This window comes from Motacilla alba, chromosome 17 (genome assembly GCF_015832195.1).
Source record: "Motacilla alba alba isolate MOTALB_02 chromosome 17, Motacilla_alba_V1.0_pri, whole genome shotgun sequence".
Lineage (NCBI taxonomy): Eukaryota > Metazoa > Chordata > Aves > Passeriformes > Motacillidae > Motacilla > Motacilla alba.
This window is the reverse complement of record NC_052032.1, coordinates 6,257,801-6,280,379: the sequence shown is the minus strand read 5'-3', so window position 1 is coordinate 6,280,379 and position 22,579 is coordinate 6,257,801. Positions and strand designations below refer to the sequence as shown.

At 43.7% G+C, this 22,579-nt stretch overlaps 1 protein-coding gene across 2 annotated transcripts in view; it reads right to left on the bottom strand.

Annotated features, from left to right (window-relative positions):
• GPR107 (G protein-coupled receptor 107) overlaps positions 1-22,579 on the bottom strand; it is a 32,760-nt gene extending 10,181 nt beyond the window's left edge. The window contains exons 1-15 of one of the 2 annotated variants that reach the window (XM_038156123.1): positions 22,549-22,579; positions 21,623-21,822; positions 16,897-17,022; positions 16,096-16,146; positions 15,793-15,881; positions 14,977-15,143; positions 13,218-13,252; positions 12,956-13,012; positions 12,067-12,177; positions 10,593-10,726; positions 9,814-9,889; positions 8,778-8,851; positions 8,104-8,221; positions 7,055-7,185; positions 5,259-5,302 (exon numbers count right to left, since the gene is read on the bottom strand). In XM_038156123.1, coding sequence (XP_038012051.1) covers positions 5,259-5,302; positions 7,055-7,185; positions 8,104-8,221; positions 8,778-8,851; positions 9,814-9,889; positions 10,593-10,726; positions 12,067-12,177; positions 12,956-13,012; positions 13,218-13,252; positions 14,977-15,143; positions 15,793-15,881; positions 16,096-16,146; positions 16,897-17,022; positions 21,623-21,822; positions 22,549-22,564 — 1,429 coding nt within the window. In that variant the 5' untranslated portion in view covers positions 22,565-22,579. Of the gene's footprint in view, positions 1-5,258; positions 5,303-7,054; positions 7,186-8,103; positions 8,222-8,777; positions 8,852-9,813; positions 9,890-10,592; positions 10,727-12,066; positions 12,178-12,955; positions 13,013-13,217; positions 13,253-14,976; positions 15,144-15,792; positions 15,882-16,095; positions 16,147-16,896; positions 17,023-21,617; positions 21,823-22,548 lie in introns of those variants that run through there. The other variant, XM_038156124.1, reaches the window with a different exon arrangement.

Here is a 22,579-nt window from a genome sequence, read left to right as displayed (position 1 = left end):
TCCTCAACTGCAGCAATATTCCTCTCCACGATCAGATACGTAAGTCAGCATTAATGTGTGTCTACAGAATTCTGCCAGCTTTTTTTTTTTAAACAACTCAAAGTTACAGGACACACTGTTCTGGAGAAAAATCTAAAATCATCATTGCTTGGCATCAGCAGCTCGTGAATTGCTTCTTCACAGGCTGAATGTGCTCCAAGCAGTATTATTTGAGTCCTGCTATCATGGACACTCCAAGATTTCTGTTCACCTCAGCCTGGCAGCCCAGACAGCAACAGCAGCATTTACAAGGAGCAAGGCTCAGCCAGCAGCTGTCACTTACAACTTGAATCACTTGCAACCCAAACCTGTAAGGCTGTGATAACACAGCAGTAATCACAGCATGCAGTAAAGGTTGGGTAAATTTATATTTTGAGTATGATAACCATTCTGCAAAGGACAGTGCTTAACTGCAGAGAAGGGAAAAAAAAATTTAAAAAGAGACCTTCCACCAAAAGGTTTTAGAAATTAATTCATGCTCTTTCAAACAGTAATTAGAAAGATAAAAGCCATCTTCCATGGAAGATTTATAGCGTCTATACCTTGCTTCCCTCAGTTTTCCCTCTCTATCACCATTTACTTTAACAGCTTGTGCCTGCAATAGCCTGATCTGCATCGATCAAAACACAGCACACCTCACTGCTTCGACAAGCAGTCTCTTTTTTGAGATTGTCCCCATGCTAATTTCCAATGTTGAGGCTGTCTATAAGATGGAAAAAGCAGCTGAACCATCCACTTGCACACCACACAATAGCCTTTTGATGAATAAATCTGACCTTTTCAGTATATGTATGTAATAACAATCACAGGATTGCAGCTGAGGGTGCAGGGAGCTTGAGCCCAGACAATACAATCCATAAAGAAAAACCATAATGCAGCCAGTGAATGTGCTCAAGGTACAGCTGAGAGTATTTCTTCAATGCTTTGCTTGCCCTACTCACGCTGATGCATTTGAGATGTGATTTGTGCCATTATCAAACTGTAAATAGAAGCTTTCTGCTCTCCCCCAATGATGCAGCACATGTAGATCTAACCCTCGAAAAATCAGCTCTGAGATGTGTGGCTCTGCAGCCTGAGCTCTCGGCTTAAAAGCATTCCTGTACTAGAAAGAAGAGGTCAGACAGATACAGCAAGGCTCAGTGTCACACAGAAGAAGGGGGCACAGACTTGTTAATCTTGAATGTCCTGAACCACATCAGCCATTTGGCACAAAAGTGCTCCACCAGGATCAGATGAAAGTCCAAAGTGCAGGATAAGCCCTGTATCTCCACCACAGAGCTGCCACATCAACCCTGGACAGCTCTCTGGGTCACCTGGAAGTGGTGCTGAGCCCAGCCAAGCATGGGCTGCTCTGCACCACACAGGACCAGGCTCTTTGTTCAGAGCATTTTCACGGCACAGCAGCAGGAAGACACTGAATACTGCAAATGGTTTCTCCTGACATGGGGGCAAGCACAAAAGCATTAATCATCATTTGCCCACTGCACAGAGCACAGGGAATGAATGATGCCTGGGAGCAACAGGCTGCCATGTATTTCTCCTATTTCTGCTGCCAACTCTAACTGCAGGAAAACAGCAACCCATGATCCGACTGTGCCGTGTCACATCTCTCATCACAAACACACAGGTACCAGCAGAACAAACTGCTTTCCAACCCCATTCCTCCCTCACACAACTCAGGATGTGATCACGAGGGTGTGCTATGAGATGTGAGAGGTCCAGTGACCAAAAACTCAGTTTTAAACAAAAATGATTTATAAATTATATATACTCCCTCTCTTTTCTTGAGATGCCTGTAAACAAGGTGGTGGCAGTTGAGCAGCTTTGCAGGCTGAGCAATTCTAGGTCAGTTTGCAAGGCTGATTTCCTTAAATCTGCAAGACATTTGCAATGCAGATCTACAGATGGACAGAGAGCAAAGGCTCCCACCTGAAGGAAGATATAGTGACAGATCAAAGGTGTAGCTAAGCACTTGCTTAAGTCTGAAGGTGGCGATTTTAAAAGGGGAGGAAAAAAGATCCTAAAAATAGGATGTTTACGCCCACTGCTGTGCAAGATAAGAAGCCTGTGCAGGTCAGATATACTGCTTTAAAGATCACCTTCAAGGGAAAAAAGCAAACAACCAGGCAGCTCAAACTCAGCCATAGCACTGTGCCCTGCCTCCTCTTCACTAGCAATCCACAGCATCTGGGTATGTAAGGTCTCCCTGGATAATTATGGCTTTAGACCAATTTCTCCAGCTTTCCCACTTTGCCTTTCTTTTGAAGTATCTAATCTAGTTTAAATGACTATCAGCTACTGACTCCAAATCAGTGCCACTTATTACAGGCTTTGTTATTAATTGTATGTTGCTAAAACAAAGGCCTATGACAAGCCCAGACTAAAGGTCTGGTAAATCCAAATCTGCTTCATTCCTAATCCAGACACACTCCAGTCATGGCTGCCACTTGACCCAGGGGACTGCTACCTAATAAACAGGTGGAGAAGCAGCTGGAAGAGAGCATAACAAACAGTCAGGAAACACCACCAGAATACTGAGCCATAAAGTCCTGGAGTTGTTAGTCCTAACAGATGCAATGAAGAAAAAATAATTTTCCTTAGGTCTTTGTCATCAGCAAGGATGTCACCAGAAGACTCAGTGCCAGGAAAAACAGCTATTGAATGTGTAGTATGTAACTCCCCAAAACATCCTATAAGTTAATGAAGTCTGTGTGAGAGAAGAGAGAAAGCAGCCCTTGACTAGACAATAAATCCCAGCAGGCCAGAGGCAGCCCAGCTAGCAGTGTCTGCACACAATCCAGCCAGCTCCAACCATGGGACACTTAAACCTCATAATGAGAAAATACAGTAATTTTTACTACTTCAGGAGAAAACCGCCTTTAACTGCAGAGAGAAAAAATGCTTGTGATTTAATAGTAAGCAATGTTCTATTTTTTATTCCCATGAGAAGCTGAGACACTGAGCAGCCCTCTGAAGAACAGGGCCTCCAAAGGAAGCTTACAGAGCATGTGGCTCTAGAGAAGAGAATTCATTGATAAGCCTAACATGAATGATTTCACTTTTTTACAGTGCAACCAAATCACTTTTGGTTCTCTCAACCAGCCACACTAGCAGCATGACAGCACTAGGTAACATTCTGCTTCTGGCATCACACTGCCATTCACTTGCTCCCCGTGGGCTCCTTTCAACAGCCTCTAAATAGTCCAACCAGATTGTGTTTCACAAGTGAGTCCCAGCACTGCAGCCACAATCTGCTCTCAGCCTGTGCAATGTTTTCCCTGAAAATCTATTCCTTAGCTATTCTTTTATTATCAGTGTAGCATAACACAGTTGCTAAGTCCCCCTGAATACAGTTACATTACTTGCAGGATCTGTTACTTGCAGGATCTGCACGACCAGATGGCAACACCAGTAGGTAAAGCTGGCAACAGCAGTAGGTGACATTCAGGATAAAGAGCACCATCACCCATGGAGAACAACACAAAACACAGGACTAAACCAGACCTTAAGTGTTACTGTGCATAGCACTGACTAGCTGTAAAGATTCAGCCAGTTCCTATCAAATTACAATTTTTTTCCTTCCACATTTTTTACACACCACAGTGCATCCTAAAGAACTGCCTGGATTTACTCAGATCTGCATTTCGTCTGGTATGAGGGACAGTGGATAGGCTGAGCCTGCACTGAACATCCCTGCTATGGCCACCTAACTTCTCAGCATGTGTGAGGTTTATCGAACTCCACAGCACCATCTTGTGATAACAACCAAAGTACGTACACGGGGATCACATGGGGCCACACAGATCTCAAGTCTTAATGACACGCGTTAATTGCTGTGTGCTCACCACCAGGACAGTCAGATCCACGGCCACCCAGCTAAGAGCCAGGCCTGACAAGTGTGAAGGCCTTGGTTCAGAAGAAAGACTGCTTCAAGGAAACCTGAACTTATCAGGACTTTTTTTAAGGACTTATTGACCTGAGCATAAATACTCCAGCACATGTGTTCAGTGGACAAGGTAAAACAAATCCATCAGTCAATGTCACTGAACCCAAGTGAATGCACTGATAAGAAAGCCACCAATAACATTTATATTACACTTTGCTAACTGGCCTTTTTAACATTTGTTTCCATTAGAAATTAGTAATTTTCCACCATTAGGTTTGGGGTAGATAACTTGTAGGGTTTTTGTTTGGCGGCTTTTTTAACAGCTTGGAACACCAAGAAAGCATGCTAGGCTCATCATAATTATTGTTTAAATTTAACACACGGCAGAAGATGAACTAATCTGTGGTCTGTAGAGAGCTAAGTTCAGTACCCAGTCTTACATTTCACCTACAATCAGCAGTGAAGTGCAGAAGTGTCTGTGAAAGCCAAGGAAAAGGCTGGAAGAAGCATCCAGACCTGGCTACAGAATTCCAGAAAAGAGAGCCAAGAGCTGAAGGATGGGACTGACGTTAAAAGGCTGTTGCCAACAAATGACCTTCTACAAATGAAGCTTTGAAGAGTAAACCACTGAATGACAGAAGATGGAAAAGGCTGCCTGCTTCCAAGGAAGCTAGCGCTGTGCTCCACAGCTTGTATCCAAGGACCTAATCCAGAAGAAATGAGCAGATAAGGCAGGAAAAGCACTCTCTCCAGCAGCCACGTTTGGCCTTTCCATCCATCAGCTCCTTTTCAGTGCTACAATAAACATGACTCCACTTTCCACAGGCAGCCCTTGGAGCTGCTGCACAAACATGGACAAGTCAGGAACTGTGCTATACTGAATGCCAAGTTATGTTTTGTTTCATAATGAGGTTTATTTCCCTCTATTCTGTCAGGAATGCATTTCTGCAGAAATTGAAGTAAGTGGGTCTATTTGGGCTAATAGTCAGCAATTCTGGAATTCATTTCTAGCTCTGTTTCTGAACACTCCAGTGAGGAAAAAATGGCAAATCTGTCAAGATGATTTGCTCTAGATGTCATGTCTAGCTTGAGCACCGAGAGCTGTGCAAGTAGCAGAGCATGGGCTATAAACTGCAGTTCTGATAATTAAAGCAATACAAGAAAAAGGCCATTTTCCAAAAGTCATTCCCACGAGCCCACTGAGGAAAAGGAGAGGGGCACTAATACAGTGTAGATCTATAGCCCTAGTTTGGTTTACATCAGCATCACATGTTTGAAATTCTGGCATTATAACATGTAGTATAAGAGAGGAGAAAGAATACAGATTACTTGCCTTTCCCATCTGTTTCTGAAGCCTCTTGCAAATGTCTTATTGACCTGAGAAATAAAAATAAAGAATAGATTAATGATAAGTTTTACACTCCCTTTTCACAGCAGCTCTCTAGATCACTGGCAAGTTTTGTTAGCTCTTTATGGCTGGAGTATGCTCACAATTAACTGTGCTTAGCACTGCACACACTTCACCCTCGTGTCCCCAGCTCAGGCAGTCAGCTCAAGTACCTCTATATTCCTTGGGATTAAGAAAACAGATTGCTAAAACCTACTTCAGCCTACAGAAGGCTTTGTGGGAGGGAGGGAGCAGAGTGAGAAACTGGGGCATTTTCCAGCATAATGCTTTCCACTTGTAGAATTAAGCTGAGCTACTCTTCAAAGTACTGCCAAGTATTTGGCATCTTACTGCTCTTTTAAGGTCTTTTCATTTAAATGGTTGATTACAGCTTACATATCTACATAGGCAACTTATGTAACAGAAACTACCCTGCAGGAATGTAAATTCAGGGGCCAAGTCTTAGTCACCTTGCTCACATGAGTCATCCCACCAGCTGCAGTGACACTATCCAGAGGAAAAAGGGGCAGGATTTTATGTCAGGGGCTTCACTGCCAGTTTATGTTGGCACCGTGGCAATGCAGGAACACTGGCTGCATACCATAAACAGTCACAAGACAGCTCACATTTGTTCTTCAGATACAAATCCTTTATGGAAATAAGTTTTGAACCAGCACCTCACTAGGTTAGGCATACAGATCCCAGCATTAGGTAGCAAGAACTGTGACTGCAGAAGTCACCTTTAGCATAGGAGATTGAGTCCCTCTGCAATTTTATCCCTCAGCTTTTATTTACCATTGCCAAATGCTCCTCAACCTCAGAGCTGAAGCATTTTGACTGGAGCAAAGGGAAGGACAAGTGGGTAGTGCAAGTTTCTTGGAAGACATCTCCCAGCCTTGGCAGAAGGCCACCAGGAGTGTGTAGGGGAAGAGAAGGCCAGCTGAAAGCCACCTTCACAAGTCAAGCTGAAGCTTATTTCCATCTACTGAGCCACACCTCTGAAAAACTCAAGAGTTACACTCTCAAGTGATGACATGCTACCAGACATTTATATAATCTGCATTTCAGAAAAAAATAATGGAGAGACTGGAGAAAAAGAGGAATATTCTGTGTTTACTAACCAAGGAGCCAGAAGCTCCTTGATATCCTCCTTTAAACTCAGCTGTTTATCCAATTAAGACAAAATGCATTTAGAAGACAAATGTTCTGGCTAACTGGCAAGCAGCAACAATAGTGTTTATCTGGATTATCTGTGTTTTGGTTGAGTTTTATATAACCAACATTATTCCCTGCCAAGTAGAGTGGAAGGAAGGGCGGGGAAATGCTCCCTGTGGGATTATTTCTTATAAACAGTCAAATAAACATGCAGCTACTCTGCTTGAAGGCAGCCCTGATCTTAGACAACACTACTGTTTTGAAATTTAGCAGTCAAGTATCTAACCTTAGTCAGTGAAGTCAAATCCCATTTTTCAATTTAGAGAGTCAACAATTCTGCAAAATTCCAAGTCTCAAAAGCACCTACAGCCTGCACAGTGTTGGCCACATTTAAACTGCCACCCACGTTCCCTTATCCCCACCCTAACATCCCCAAAAGGGGAATCTTCCACAGCACTAGACTGAAATGTTAAGGCTGATATAAAAGTTAACAGAATGTTGGACTCCACAGGACCACAGAGCTCTTCTGGTTTGGCAGAGCTGTCAGTGCCCTTTAGTTCACATGCTTTTCACATCCAGCAACTCACCATACCACTGGGAACAGGATGGCTCCACAGCACAGCAAGTCCACCAGGAAAAGGATTTCTTTCCACAGTCCATACTCAGTTGTCCCCTCCTCTGTTGACTCTATGATAATGTAGGCCACGTTTGCCAGTACCTACACAACGAGACAAGGTTATGGTTTAGAAACTGGCCAAGGAGCCACTAAAGGTGGGCTGCAAATTCAGCAAAAGCCCAGCCAGTAACATCAGTAACATTTCTGCAGCTCTACATCCAAAAGCCACATGTTCAGCAGCATCTTCATAAGATTTACAGAAATAAAACTGATGGGAACTTATTCCTGCTGACATTCAGAGAGTAGTTGTTATACACTGTGCCTAATCTACTGTTTCAGTTGAGACAAAAAGGAGCAAAATTTACTTATTGAAACCCAGACACAGGACTGTGTGGCACATACAGCCAGTAGTGAAAATACAGAATTCTAAATTAAGCCAGGAATTCAGACTGGCATTGACCATCTTTTGTACTCCACACCTGAGCTCTGTAAGAGCCCCAAACACTAATTATATATACTTCTGCTAAGGGCTTGCATCTGGAAAGGCAGAAAATCTCTTCTACATACAACAACAAAAGTGCTGTTCTCCTATGTACTTCAGTTCAAGTAGGAGACCAGCACAGAGCACTCTGGACCACTGGGAATGTTGCCCTCAGACCCAACAGACCTACAAGTCTTGTTTTTCCCATTTTTTATTTCATTAAGACATTCAGCAAGCATTTCAGCAGTGACAACTTTAATTCAATTCCTCTACTTATTCAGCACTGAATTTCCAGTCCAAGTTTTGTCACACTCCTTACAGCCACTTTTCATTTGCTGAAACTGTTAATCACTATTATCTCATGCTCAATATGGGAGAAAAAAATGGGAGAATTACAGTAATTTCTGGATTAGGAAATAGCCAAGAGGCTCATACAAGCAAGAACTACATGGTACTGTGTGAAGCTTTCACAGCCTTTTCCAGCTTGCACAAACAGCTTTCCCACAAGACAGGAAGTATGAGCACAGCTCAGTCCTCACCTGAAGTGGGATGACAATCATGAAAATTTTTTTGTCTTTATCTGACAGGATGTGTTTAATGAAAGCCCAGCCTGTGCCAATGAGGGCAATAGTGATGAACAGGAGAGCTCCCTTCAGTCTGGAAGAGAAACAGACACTGCAGTGAGAGACTATTTTATCACACTTCCTCTTCTGCCCAGGTTTCTCCCACTGCCAATAAAGCCACAAACCCAAACAAATGCTTCACTATCCATAATTTTGGCAAGCATTTATCCATCCCGCAATAGTGAAGCAGATGTACTCACTACAACTCTGTATCACAGAGCACTATTAGGCCTCATTCACAATATATGCAATCCTTTCCTGGGGGAGTCATCCATTCACCACTGTGAACAGCAGCAAACACTGACAGCTGTATCCACTTACCATTCACACCAGGAGTAAATTAGATACTTGAATATTAGTGTGAACAAAGAAAAGTAAAGCATTTGTTATCCTTTTACTCCTCCACCCACAGAACTGCCAATTCTCTGCAGCTGCCCTCTGTAAGTGGAGCTTTCCCCTTCACACAGGGCTGATTGCTGAGTCTCTGGTACTGTGGTCTGCATGAGAACAAAGATTTCCCACTCTGTACAGCAGGGAGACAGCTCCAGAGGCAATTTGAATCTATCACATCAATCTTCTGACATACTTACAGGTGAGTGATGTAATAAACAACAGCCCAGCCCTCGATGGGGAATCCCTGAGAAGAGATGTAGTGATAGTCGATCTGGAAGCAGAAAACACAGCACTTGACAAGCTGCTTTTTGACACCCCACCCTCTAAAAACAGCTCTGCTCCACATCCACTGCCACCTTCACTTTCCAGTCAGTGTGTACAAACCCAGCTCTGTCACATTCAGAGAGCACTTCCTCCCAACACATTCTACTTTTGTTTAGCAACAATGAGATCATTTCCATTTGCTCTATTTCCTAAGTGCTAGTGGATGTATCTGGTACAATCTACATCCTTCCCACACAACTCCCCTGCTTAACTACAGTGAAACAACTGCAGTTGGAACCTATTTTTTCATTCTCAGTTGCTTTAGGTGATTAGAGGCTTGCTAGTTTCATTTTTACTGGAAGCCAGATTCACTTCCTTAGACTCCAAGAACATTTGTAGCAGGTATAACACCGTGGCATGAAGGTGAAGAGCATGGCTGGCACAAACACTGAAGGATTAAATGCTTGCCATCACCTTTGTTCATGATACATATTTAAAGAGGAAAGTCAATATAATTCAACAGAAACATTATCTATGGAAAGTCTCAGAGCTGATAAGGTGAGGCCTGTTGCCATACACCATAATACTTCCTTGCCTGTGAATTTCACAAACAAGGTTTTCATTTATTATTATTTACTGCAAGTCCTGGAGCTGAAGCAGCAGCACAGCCAAGCTTTCAGGCCCACTGCAGCTGGCCAAAACATTAAAATTTGTGGAATTCATTCAACCCCCAACCCTTGCTGCTTCAACACTTCAGGCCATGATGTCAATTGTATTTAAAGTCAGAATTTGCTGATGAAAACAAACACTTCCACCAAAGAGCTGCAGTTCAGTTCTAATGCTTCAGTATTAAGACCAGTTCTCCCTCCCACTGTGCTCCCTCCAAAGCAGATTTCCCTAACAGCATGTCCTGGATTCCATGTTTCTGCTTCCTAGCTGAACAACTTCAGGCAGAGATGTTGCACGCACCGCATGGAAGACTAAGGACAAGGACTTGGTGAAAGGAAGGGCTGCCATGAGCCAGTGGATCTTAAAGACATCATTTCTGGGAAGAAAAAAAGAGAAGGAAGAGCATTACTTAAAAGCCAGCAGTACAAATTTCAGTTTCTAAGGATATTTCTTTAAAACCTCTAAGTGTCAAGTAGTTGCTTCCAGGCTGAGCTGACCATCAGTGTAAAAAGATTCCCCTTAATGCTGCAGTCGAAGTTTCTGCCACATCCTGAGCTATATTTGAACTTCATGTTCTAAACCTCTGATCTTTACTGCTTGGGATAACTGAAATTATTAACCAATAAGAATATCCTGCATATATATATATATTCATCTCTTAACTGTTAGAAAATTTGCTAAACATAATTCAAACCACAATCAAGATATTTAAGGCTCTTTACTACCATAAGTTGCAATTTCCAAAATGAAGAAAAGTGACGAATTTTTTTTCATTATTTATTTTCAAAGTCTTCTTCTTTTGACTTCAGCTACAGTAATTTCCTATCCATGTTTTGTCACAATATCTACACTACCTGAAGAACTTTCAACATAAGATTTGAGAATTTCAGAATGACAGTCTGCAACAATACTGGCTGCAGCCATTTTCAAATATGAACTAAGTGTATTAAGCATACAAAACTCCAGATTTGGAGTTTTACATGATCAAATCTGACTGTGAATTGGGCATAACAAGAAGAGGAATGAAAAATAAAAACCAAACAAGTTAGGCCCCTACTTGTCACTGACACTGAACCTACCTGCGTTTACGAAGTATGTGGATCCATACAGTCCCAGACAGGAAAAAGAAGAGAGCCATGGAAATGTAAAGTTTTGGCAGTGGGATTTCACCTGCTGAGAGGTAGCTTTCAGGATTCTTTTCCGTAATATCTATCTGAATATTAAAGGTGTGTTACGTGCACAGTTGGAAAAAATATCATTTTGTTAAAGCACTGAGTTTACAATTACATTTTGCAATCAAATCCATTCATTTAATATGAGCTTTTCTGAAGGGGTGACTTATGAGTCTCAGAGAAAAAAACCAAAACCTACTCTTCATCCTCAAGAATCTCAAAACATTTTGCAAAACTATTCCCACCAGAATAATCCCCTTGGAAAGCAATGCTTCAGTTATGCAACCTAATTCAGAAAGGTAATTTTCCCAAAGAATAGTTGTTCTCTCTAGCAAACGTCACAATTTGCCCACCTTTGATTCAGAAACAATATCTACAATGGGCTGCCATCCTGTTTTCCTGTGACTGAGAAAACAGAGGCATTATTTAGCATTCTATTTATACCCCTAAGTGGCTTAGTCATACAACAAAATCATGCATCAAGTGTGGTTTGAAGAACTGAAGCTGTCCTGCATGTCTAAGTACACCCCAGCAGAACAATCATCCACATTTTGTTCTCTTTCCAATTTCTTCAGTGGGTCAAAGTGACCTACACAGCAATTCAGAAAAGCTGGTCTTCTAAATCTATAACTTCAGAAAGAAGATCTGAAGTAGTCTGAGTCAAGTTAGGGCTGCTAAGTTTTATCACCTCCATGTTCCATTGTAATAGCATTAACACAAACACGTAAAAAGCAGTTCAGGGATTGATGTGGCTGAGGTACCTCAGTCAGTGAGAGGATTCATACCAGACCAGCTCATTATACACCAGCATGAGCACAGGAAAGGGAAAAAAGGAAAAGCCCAAGCTCTGACAGCAACCAAAACCACACAGGACCTAACCCTTGTACATCAAAAGAGATGAGGCATTTGCTAGAACATACTGCCTGTAGAATGTGTATCTAACACCATAAAAAACACATCTTTAATTAGGCCAGAAAAAGCAAAAACACTGAATTCAAATACAAACAATTTCCATTGCAGCAACAGCCTTAACGTCTGCAATCATGGAAAGAGAAAAGTGACTTTTGAGTGCAGCAAAACACAAGCAGCTGATGCAGCTCCCATCTCATTACAGCATCAGGTCACAACTGTGTAGACTGAACCCAGCCCACATTCAGCCTTCAGATTTTCAGGCATTTTTGCAAAAACAGTATTTTAATTATTCTTACAGTAGTCACTTCTTTCAGAAATGCCACTGCAGAGACTGGCACACAACTCTGAATCACCTCCCGCCCCATGTGTGCACTCGTGTGCAGCATGTGCTTGGTTACAAGCTGGAGCTGGAAGCTGGATGTTGCAGTCTAAGCTAACAAGTTAATTATCCTTTAGAAGCCATACTCACATCAAGACTAAACAGCAGCTGATCATTAGCTGGCCCTTTCTTGCCAACACACTTATGGAAATACAGGCTGTAGAGACCTTCTTGTTTATCCGAGCTGATGTTAAAAAAGAACTGAAAATAAGGAATAGAGAAGTCAGCATTCTTCTCATTCACAACAGGGTTGCCCTGGTAGGAAGTCATCTCTACTGAAGCATGAAAGAAGTCAGTCATTTGAGGTCAGTTGGTTCCCTTCAGCAGACTGTTCTGAGGATAGCAGCACATCTGGAAGTTTCAACAGAACTCCAGATGCAAAATCATTGCACCTATCTAGGACTATGCACTCTGGTAATCCAAGCCTGTTAAGTGTCAGTGCTTAACTCCACAGAGAAAAGATAACCACAAATATAATATATTTGACATGGCAAAGCATGAAATTTTTATTATACCTGCCCTGCAGCTTTTCTGTTCCTCCCCCAACTATGCAAATTGTGATAGCTCTGGAAATGAGATCTGTGTCAGATAGCAGAATTTCAAATGTGTTTGTAGTAACCAACCATCACAAGTGAACCAGAGTGTTCAAACAAATCATTAATCTGGCTTCATACAGAGGATCTTCCCCTTGAGTCATCAGTCAGGTCACAGCTATTTGTTATCAGCAATCTGCACTACTATCACAGTAAACTTTAATATGCTGAGGCTGTCAGACTATGATATTTAGAACAGCATCACAACAGGGCTAATTTAAAAGCAGCTCCCACAACTTATAAAGAAAGATTTCCATCACTGATGCTTAGCTCAGTAAATTTTCAGGCCAACTCCTGCTATCAGAGAGACATCTATATCCTAGACTTTCACTTCTCCAAAGTAGGACAGTGAAGGAACTGAGTTTAGACACTGGCAGACACCCTACCTGAAACGAAAAAATTCTTTCGACATGGCGTACAGGATGTTCTTGTTCTACCATGCTCTGGGAAAAGGAAAAGAGACCTTTAGATTATCTTAAGCAGGTAACTAAAACATTTGGCTACATCAACCAGACAATAAAATTTGCATTCTGTATATTTACAGTGGAGGCTGAGAGCAATAGCAAATACTCTCCACTTTTCTGCTATGATTATACTGGAATATCCCCCCAGGGTCTTTGTGAAACAGAATTCCAGATAGTTTCTTACCTGGGAGGATGTTGTACTTCGTTTGGACTTGTTATCTAGAGATAAAAGTATTAATGGTACATTTAGTGTTCGCATTTGGACATCCTCAGAAACCACCACGTTGTCAATACCTTACTCCCATCTTCCCACACTTGTCTGCGTGGCAGTTTCCCAGCTAATCATTAACAGAGATGCTTCCCCAGTCTCTCCTTACTCTCAGAGGACTCTTCCCACAGCCAGCATTCATTCTGAATGCATCCTCAAATGCCAGGATATGATTCTCTATTCTCACACCTCCTACAAAAGTCTACCCCAGAAATCTTGCCAACCTCTCTGGTAAGAGTGACCAGAGGCAGGTGACCTAAACCAGATGCAAGCTACAGCTCTGATTTTTTGTGTTATGACTGAGTATGGTTAATTTCACTGACAAATCTCAATCTGAGCATTAATACATGGCCTGACAAACATATGGAAATCCTAATTTCCATATGAGGAAGGAATAAATTCACAGCTTTCCACTAAGCTCCCAGTAAAACAAACAAACAAACAAAACAAAGAAGCATAGGTGACCTGCCAGGTCAGCATTTCCTCTGAACTTGAGGTGACAGGAGCCTTCAGTAGAGCAGCATGTCAAGTTCACAGTTTGACTTTTCTCCTATAAGAAGCTTTTCAAACATTAGGTCACACCCCTTTCTAGCAGGAAAAAAAGTTCAAGACTTGAGCTTTGCTTTTGGCTCCCACACCTCAGTGCACTGTCCACCAAACGCTACACTTTTTACACCAGAGAAAGCAAAACTACAGCTGTCAGATCCATTATCTCAGTGCCATCCACCCTTGGTTCTTGACTTGTTACAACAGCTGTCCAAGCTTTCGAATGGTATCAAAGCTGGTGAATGTGACAGGCCAAGACAGACTCAGACTACTCCAGATCAGACTGCTCAGCAGTCTGATCTGAAGTCTAAACTCTGCCAGGAAGGGATAACATGAGCTAATCCCATTAGAGCTGAGATTATAAAATTATTTTGTCTGCTGGTCTGGAAGCCAGACAAAGGCTTGTGCCTCCTAGAAAGATTACTGGTACAATTACTCCTCCCTCCCCATAGTTTCTAAGTGACAGGAGTTCAACTCTTCAGACAGACACAGACTCATACAAATGTTGGCTAGAAAGGACTTGTGAAGACAAATGCAGCTTCTGACTCAAAGCACACATGGTGTGAACTGTATCGTGTTGGCCCTGGTTTTACTTTGTCAAGCATATAAAACCATAAAATATGGAGATTGGATTGCACAAATGATCTGCTACAGTACTGGAATACCTATTTAGAAAAGATATCTTATTTATTTTACTTATTTCTGCCTTAACATCCCATCTGAGACATCCAAGGCTTAATAAAGGGAAACAGACATTGTGTGCCACTACTACAAACTGCTTGAAATTGTCCTCCTAACCTTTCTGCAACTAGATGTTGGTGGCCATAAAATTCCCTCTTTAGCCTTCTTTTTGCCAGACAAAAGACAACCAAGTTGTTAACCCCTCCTCAGAGGCACTGAAGGTCTCCAACACTCATTGTCTCTCTGATGGATTAGCAGGGCTGGTGAACACAAAGCACTGAGCAGGAGACACCAGCCCCACAGGCAGCTCTGGGCACAGGTTGACACAGGATGTACATTAAGTTCTAGCCCCAGGGGACCCCAGAACGTGACCACAACTCAGTGCTGGATGCACAGCAATGAGGAATCAGCAGTGAGAGCACACACAGGTCAGGTTTAGCTGGCTTACCTTGGTCACCTGTATTTTCACTGGTCTTTGGAGGTTTTTTATCAGAATCACTGCTCAGTTCAGAAGTTTTTAGCAGTTTGGTGTTTAAGGCAGTACCATTTTCCTCAGATACAAATAAAATTTTAGGTAACAAAGAAGCAGCTTCTGAAGAGAACCGTACTTTCACACTAAAGAAACAAAGAGGTTTTATTACAAAATGAAAGTAAACCACATTTTCAAAAAGGCTGTCACAGCCATATACCAAATAAAGGAAAACCAACTTGTCTTGACTTGTTTTTTGTACCACAAAGAACAGGCAAGAACCAGATCATGACTCACAGCAGAACTGATCAGTGTGGGAAAAGTCACACTCTATCTCTACATGAAATACAAGAGCAGATGAAGAAAATTAAGTTTCTTCAGCTTTGGTAAGAAGAGTCTCACTAGAAACTAAAAGTTACCACACATCAGCTCTTGCAAAAGAAAGCAATGCAGACTTGAAGGTACTTCCATAATAAAAGAGAACTCAAGACAAACAATAAAATTCCATATTGAGTGCAAAAGTGACCCAAGACATCAAAGCTCATTAAGCTCATTCAGCACAGTTAAGGCAGGGTGTTTCTGCCTGCTGTCCCTTTACCCCTCCAATATGCAGGAAGAATTCTTGGACCTCTTGCAGATGTTTTACTTTTACACTCACCTCCTCTCAACTGTCATGTAACCCCTTAAAAAAAAAACAACCTACATGCAGAGAAGCTTTCCAAGCCCTAAAAAATAAATCAAATGTGACATTATCTTCAACTGAAGAAGTAACTTTAAAATGTTTTGTACACTCACACTTTATTTCGGATGTCCAGAAGTAAGATTACAACAAAGACATCTGGCTCTGGAGTCTTCTTCAAGATACAATAATCCACTTCTTCATCCTGGTAACATGAACAAAACCCCTCTGAAGTGCCCTCTGGACATGTTCCCCTCCAGGTAGAGGTTACCATTCTAAGTGCAGCAAGTTGTGAATCAATCCTGCCCATGTCTAAAGTCCCCCCATCTTTTTTTTTGTTTCTTCCAGCCATCCCCAGAGCCAGGTAGACTGTGAGATGTCCCATCTTAGAAAAGCAAGCTCACATCCCTTACTCTTACCAGGTAAGTGGAGAAACCATCATTACTTGTTCGATCCAAACTGAACCCCACCTAGGAGACAATTGAGAACAATTTGTCAAATTGAAGCCAAACCACTACTGAAAGAGTTAAAAATACTGCTTCTAAACAAGTCAAACTACATTTAAGGTGGAATTCAGGTATTTTCTCATCACCAAATCAGGCAGAAAAATACATTCAAATATAACAAACTCATCCATATCCACCAAGAAAAAAAAAAATCATTATTCAAACCCAAACTAAACCTGGAGTACCTTCTGCATCTGAGCATTTTAACTTATTTCAGTATTATTCCACACGTTCTTGCTTGACAAAAACATTTAATACTTTATAGCAATGAAGAGGTGAAACTGTGCAGCAGAGTAAGAACTCAGGTCTGTTACCTAATCTCTATTAAAACCCCTAATATAATGTGCTATATAACATGTAATATTAGAGTTCTGTTAAAAATAAGACTGTCACTGTTCTGGAAACCTAGTGACACAATGATCACAAGCTGAATGGCAAAGCTACATGACACAGTGTGAAAAAACTTCTCATCAGAGGACTGTCAGGAAACTGATGTTCAGTGTAAGTTATAGATGTGTGCATTGAGTTCAGCAGAGGATGTTAAAGGCTCATGCTTACAGCAGGATGGAGAGTGCTCAGGGATGAATCTCAATACACACATCCTCATAACTGGCTCATGCTGAGAAGCAAAGCTAACAGCATCACAAGTTTGGATTTGACACCTCAGACAAGTGGAGGGCAATTTCACAGGAGGCTTCACAGGAAGGAACTCACTGATAAACTGTCCATGTCATCAGGGCTTGGTTCTGGATGCAGGGAAAGGCTGCTGACATTCACTGTCATGAAACCATCCTTGAAGAAACCAAAGGTATTCAGGTGCACTTTCTGCCTCACATCATCCTGTTAGAAAGGAAAGCAAGTTTACAAACAGATGCAGAGTCATCTGCTGCAGCAAAGGGGAAGCAGGGTGAGTGATTGACACTTGAACATTCATGCAAAAGATCTAATTCTGCAAACAGCAAATTTCTTTAGGATACCTTCAGATGTAACCACTATTTCACTGGAATGGACCAACTTTTCCAATAACCTGAACAGCAAGGACTTTACACAGACATGTTTCTGCTGGCTGGCTATGCTGCTGGGAAATACACAGGCAAAATTCTGGAAGAATTTAAACATCTGGCATCACTGATTAAACAGCATACAGCAAAACCCCTCAAGTGACTGCAGACACACCAAGACAGCTATTGTTTGAATTGTGGCTACTGTCGTTTCCACAGACTGAAGAAATTGACTTTGGGGATCTTACCTAACCAAAAGCTGGGGTTTGGCCAAGTGTTTAGCAAGTGCATTGTCACCACCCCAGACCATCTGTGTTAGGCAGGGTCAGTGTTTGGACAGGCAAACATTAATACACTGGAAAACTATGTGTGAAAATAAAGTTTTATATATAGTCCCCTACCTCCAAATGATTTCTGGCATAAAATAAATAAAAAATAATAAGATAATAAATACCAAAACCTGAATTACTTGGATTAGTTTCTCTAGCAGGAAAAATTGAATTCCTTCCTCTGCTCCCAGTTTAGCTGGAGAATAATTTCCTTCCTCTCAGTCTGACAAGGAAACCAAAGCACTTGATCTCTCCTCATGCCCTGCTCAGCTGATAAAGGTTCAAGTACAGTGAGATTTAATTTTTTTTTTTTTAAGGAGGCCATGAAGGACCTCACATGAAAAGTAGCTGACGTCACACACAGCTGCCACATCAGATGACAAAAGGTCACATCCAATGTCTGCAGCTGGGTCATTAATTGGAAGAAAAGCAGAAACAAGGCAACAGAAATCAAAAAGCAAATTTAAAATGGAACTTAAAACATTTGACAAGTTGGCAATAAAAACCAATTTCAAAATATGTTTCTTCCTCACGCTTCTTCTAGGAAAAGATAATCAGATTGCAGAATTCTCTAAAAAGAGAAGTCAGCTGCTAAAGGCACACTGTTCTGCAGACAGTCCTGGAAGACCGAGCTATGAACTGCACAAGTACAAGAAGTTCTTTCTCTCTCTCCACCCCAGTATTGATTTTGACATCTCTGCACAAAACGTTCCTGACTTGTGAACATCCCTCACTGTAAAGCAGGACAGCAATCCTGACACAGCTAACCTGCAATCCAGCTGTAATAAGATCACCCGAACAGAATCAAGTTAACCTGGCAAATAACCAGATGGTTCCCTTGATGCTCAGAAGAGGAAAGAAAAGTTAAGTGCCACAGGGCTTCCAGCAGATGCCGTGTTTAACAGAGCATTAGAGCTCTGCTGCCTGCGGGCTCTCGGTCATGGAACGTGCCTCAGGCAGGAGCCCACCGGGTTCCTCTAGCACTGCACCCCACAGAACCTCCCAGCCAGCACAGAAAATCCATCCTGGCTCTTCACAGGCCACACCAGATGTGTTTAACCCCAAAGGCACAGAGAAGAATTTGGGTGAATCTGAGGGGACACGGTGCCATCCAGACACAAGGTTTTGTACCTTGCAAATGTGACCAGAGGCAGCTGCTCAGTTGAGAGCACTTGCAAGGAGCTCCTCAGTTCAGCTGACGTGATCTACTCCGCTGATTTACTGATATGCTCCCCACCAGCAGCAGATAATTAATATACAACACACACCACTTGCCTCCCTGGCTTGATCTCAGCTTTGAGTGTTTAGAGTTTACAGATTTAGTTCACAAATCCTTCAGCTTCGCATGATCCCACACACACACACTGTCACCAGTTGCCACCAAGCAACAGCAAGAGCATCTATTGCTCCACAGATTGACAGCCTGAAGACACTGGCTTACTAATGGGGTTGAGAGAACCCAGCTTTTATTTATAATCACTCAACTACTGACTTCAGAAATGTTTAAGTTCACAACAAAGGTGTGAACCCATACAAGTGAACACTTCAGCATCCAAGTTGTTAATACACACATTAATTTAATTTAATAGGGTGCATCTAAAATTAAGCCTGTCCTACTGAGAAGAGATGATCTGGGACTCATCACTAACAGCTTACAGTCAAACCAATACTCAAAGTGCTCAAGCTTGTTTCCATAAAAGTCCTCCCCAGTTCTTCCACTCCTGTAGGATAAAAAGTGGTCCTGCAATATTTGAATAAGGTTACAGTGAGGTGGAATCCATGATTCTGTAGCTCAGAACGTGCAGAAAAATATCCTCCACCATTTTACCCTAAACCTAATTGGGATCACACTGGCAGTGCAGTGAGAGTTCCACTAGAGACAGGTGACCCTTACCTGGAAAGAATCTTCTTATTTGTGTGAGACTAACAGGAAGGCTTATAACTTGTGTAAGACTGAGTGAATTATTGTGAAAGGTATTTTCAGCCTGAGCTATTTAAAGTCTGAAACATTAGAAAGCCACAGGCATTTACAGGCAACCACTGAAAACCAGCATCTTCTCTATAATTCCATGTCAGACAAAGGCCTTATTTTTAGTCAAGAGAAACATTTCAACTGCAGCTACTTCTGGAATCCTCTGAAAATTGTTTCTGTTTGTCTTCTGTAACTTCCCTTTTTTGTAGTTTTTTTTTTTTAGGAGGTAGGTTTTGTTAGTTGAAGTGTTTTGGGTTTTTTAACATATCTCATTAAACTAATGAAGGTGATAACAACTGCTGCTGAGGAGGAGCTTCTCTGGCAAGGTCAGTCAAACAGCAAAAATCAAGCAAATCATTTCTTTACTGCAAAAAAAATGTACACTTTTTAAAAGATAAAATGTTATTTTTAGAGCTGGAAACTGCTCAGACTGTGGCTTGTTTTCCTGACAACAAAAAAGCTTCACATTGGCACGGAATTACAAAGATACAAGAATGAAGCTATTCTGAATTAAGGAATAACAGCTTGTTTGAGGAAATTTAATATCAAACACTCCCACAAAGCTGTGGCCTTTAGCTTGGCTCAGTGTCAATGCACACTTGCAAGCAAAGCAGGAGCCACTGGCAAGAACACCAGACAGGAGCTTTCATTGTGAAAGGACTCAGTTGTTGGAGCCTGATGTTTACATAAAGGCTGTAAAGCAGGGGATGAAGGAGGAAGGGAGAAACTGCTCCAACAATAAAGCTCAACTGCTCTGACAATGAAGTTTATAAAGCAGGTGGGCAGAGGCATTCACTCACTGCTACTTCTCCCAGCAGGTTTGTGCTGCAACTTGCACAAAACACCTGAACACCAAACCCATACCCCACTCTGACAGGAAAAAAACCAAAGAGGATTCAGTAATTGATCCAGCAGTCCCCAATAGGGACCAAAGGCCACGGTGTTTGCTGCTGAGAACATTTGCTTGAGGCAAGCTGGGAAGTTTTTACTAAAGGGTAAAGAATCACCCCAGGGGAAATCCTTCAGTGCTCAACTGTTTGTCACGAATTCCTCAAAACAATGACGGAACCAGCACAAGCCTCCTAACTGACTGCTTCAGGAAAAAGTTCACTTCTCCTGCAGTACAGCAACATTCATGTGGTTGCACTTCAAACAACTACACAGTCTGGAGGATTTCCTACAAGATATGAACACCTCCAGCACTCATTGTATCCCAAAGGCTGCAAAGTCCTGGATTATCCCTGAACTCCTACAACAGCACAGCAATGCAGGACCCAGTCATTTACCACTTTATTATCTCTTCCAATGTTTCCACTGGCAGAATATTGCATGCTGTTGACAAGCAAAACAAAATTTAAATGCTGAAGGCTGAGAGAGCTTTCCATGAGCTCCACAGAAGCGTTAGAAGGCATCACTTCAATGCAGAGCTCCTCTGTCCCACAGCTCAGGCACAGCACAACAGGCAGAGCACACCTTCACCCTGACCTCCAGCACTCCCCAGCAACAACCCTGAACAACGAGTTCTTCTCAAACACAGGCACAGCCTAACACATCACTCCTACACAGCACACCCAGCAGCCCACGGAGCCAAAACAGAGAGCTGCCAGCGTCAGTTTCCTCAGCCACCACCAATGGCTCGGGTAGGGCAAAGCAGCGGCAGCCAAACGCCCCACGGAGCGACCAGGACACTGCAGAAAAGGAAACTCAACCCAAATCCACATCCAGAAACCTCTCCCTAAGCCCACGTTCGGCTCTCCCCTATCACAAGGCTTTTAGGGGAACGTGAAGCGGCTGCACCTTCGCACTCCGCAGTTCGGGGCCCTGCACACGCGTTACCCGCGACTCAGACACAGGCGGCCGGGACAAGCGGGACGGGGCTTGGGGGAAGCGGGCAGAGGGAGCGGGAGGATAACGGCAAAAGCAGAACAAGGCGGGGCCCGGGCGGGCTGAGGCGCAGGGGGAGAGCTCAGAGAGAAGCGAAGAGCAAGAAGGCTCGGGGCACGCAGCAGAACGAAGAGAGAGACGTGGGGAGACCAATCCCGGCCCGCGGGAGGTGCGCGGGGCCGGGCCGGCCTCACCGCTCCCCTCAGGGCACCCGGGGGCCGAGCCAGCGGGGCCGGGGGCGGCGCAGACCTTACTTTGAGGGTGAGGTGGTGGACGCGGGCGCGGGCCGGGCCCGCGCGGAGCAGCAGCAGCAGCAGCAGCCCCAGCACGGCCCCAGCGCCGCGGGCCGCCATCTTTGTTCCAGCGTCAGCGTCCCCCGCGCGCCACTTCCGGGTCAGGCGAGTCACGTGTCGGGCGGGGCGCGTCACGTGACCGCGGTGGGCGGGGCCGGGTCCTGTCGGGGAGTCATGGAGGGGTTGGGGACGGGCGCTGTTGGGGGTTCGGTCGGTGCCACCCTCTGCCCGGGCAGGGACGCCTCCCGCCGCACCAGGGTGCCCCCAAACCCGTCCGACCCGGCCGTGAACGCTTGCCGGGGAGCAGCCTCACTTTCTCTGAGCGATCTGTGCCAGAGCCTCACCGCCCTCCCAGGGAAGAATTGCCTCCCAGTGTTCAGCCTGAATTTTCTCTCTCTCAGTTTGAACCCGCTCCCCCTTGTCCCGTCACAGTTCCTGCCGAGGAGTCCCTCTCCGGCTTCTGTAGCCCCTTGAGATCCTGGCAGGTGCTGTGAGCTCTCCACACAACCTGCTCCAGGCTGAGCACCCCATCTCCCTCAGCCTTTCCCCCGTGGGGAAGGCGCTTCCCGCCCTTTTCTCTCCCCCTCAGGCCCTGCTGGGCTCTGCCGGGTTGCCCCTGCCCACAGGCTGCTCCCCACGATGCCCCCAGGCCGGATCAGGCCCCTCAGCGAGGGCCATGGCAGCAGCCAGGCCCTGTCCAGTGGGTCCCTCCTCAGCCCTGGGACCCCCTTGGCACAGGGGTCCCCCCTGGGTGGCAGGTCCCCCCATGGCCATGGGGCTCAGAGGGGGACACCGGCCAAAAGGAACCCCCTGAGCCTCCCTCGGACCAGCCTCTGTGGGGTGACACCAAAAAAAAAAAACCCAAAAAAGCCTGAAGCTCTTCCTACCTGAGCCCTGCAGCATCGTCCACAGGGAGAT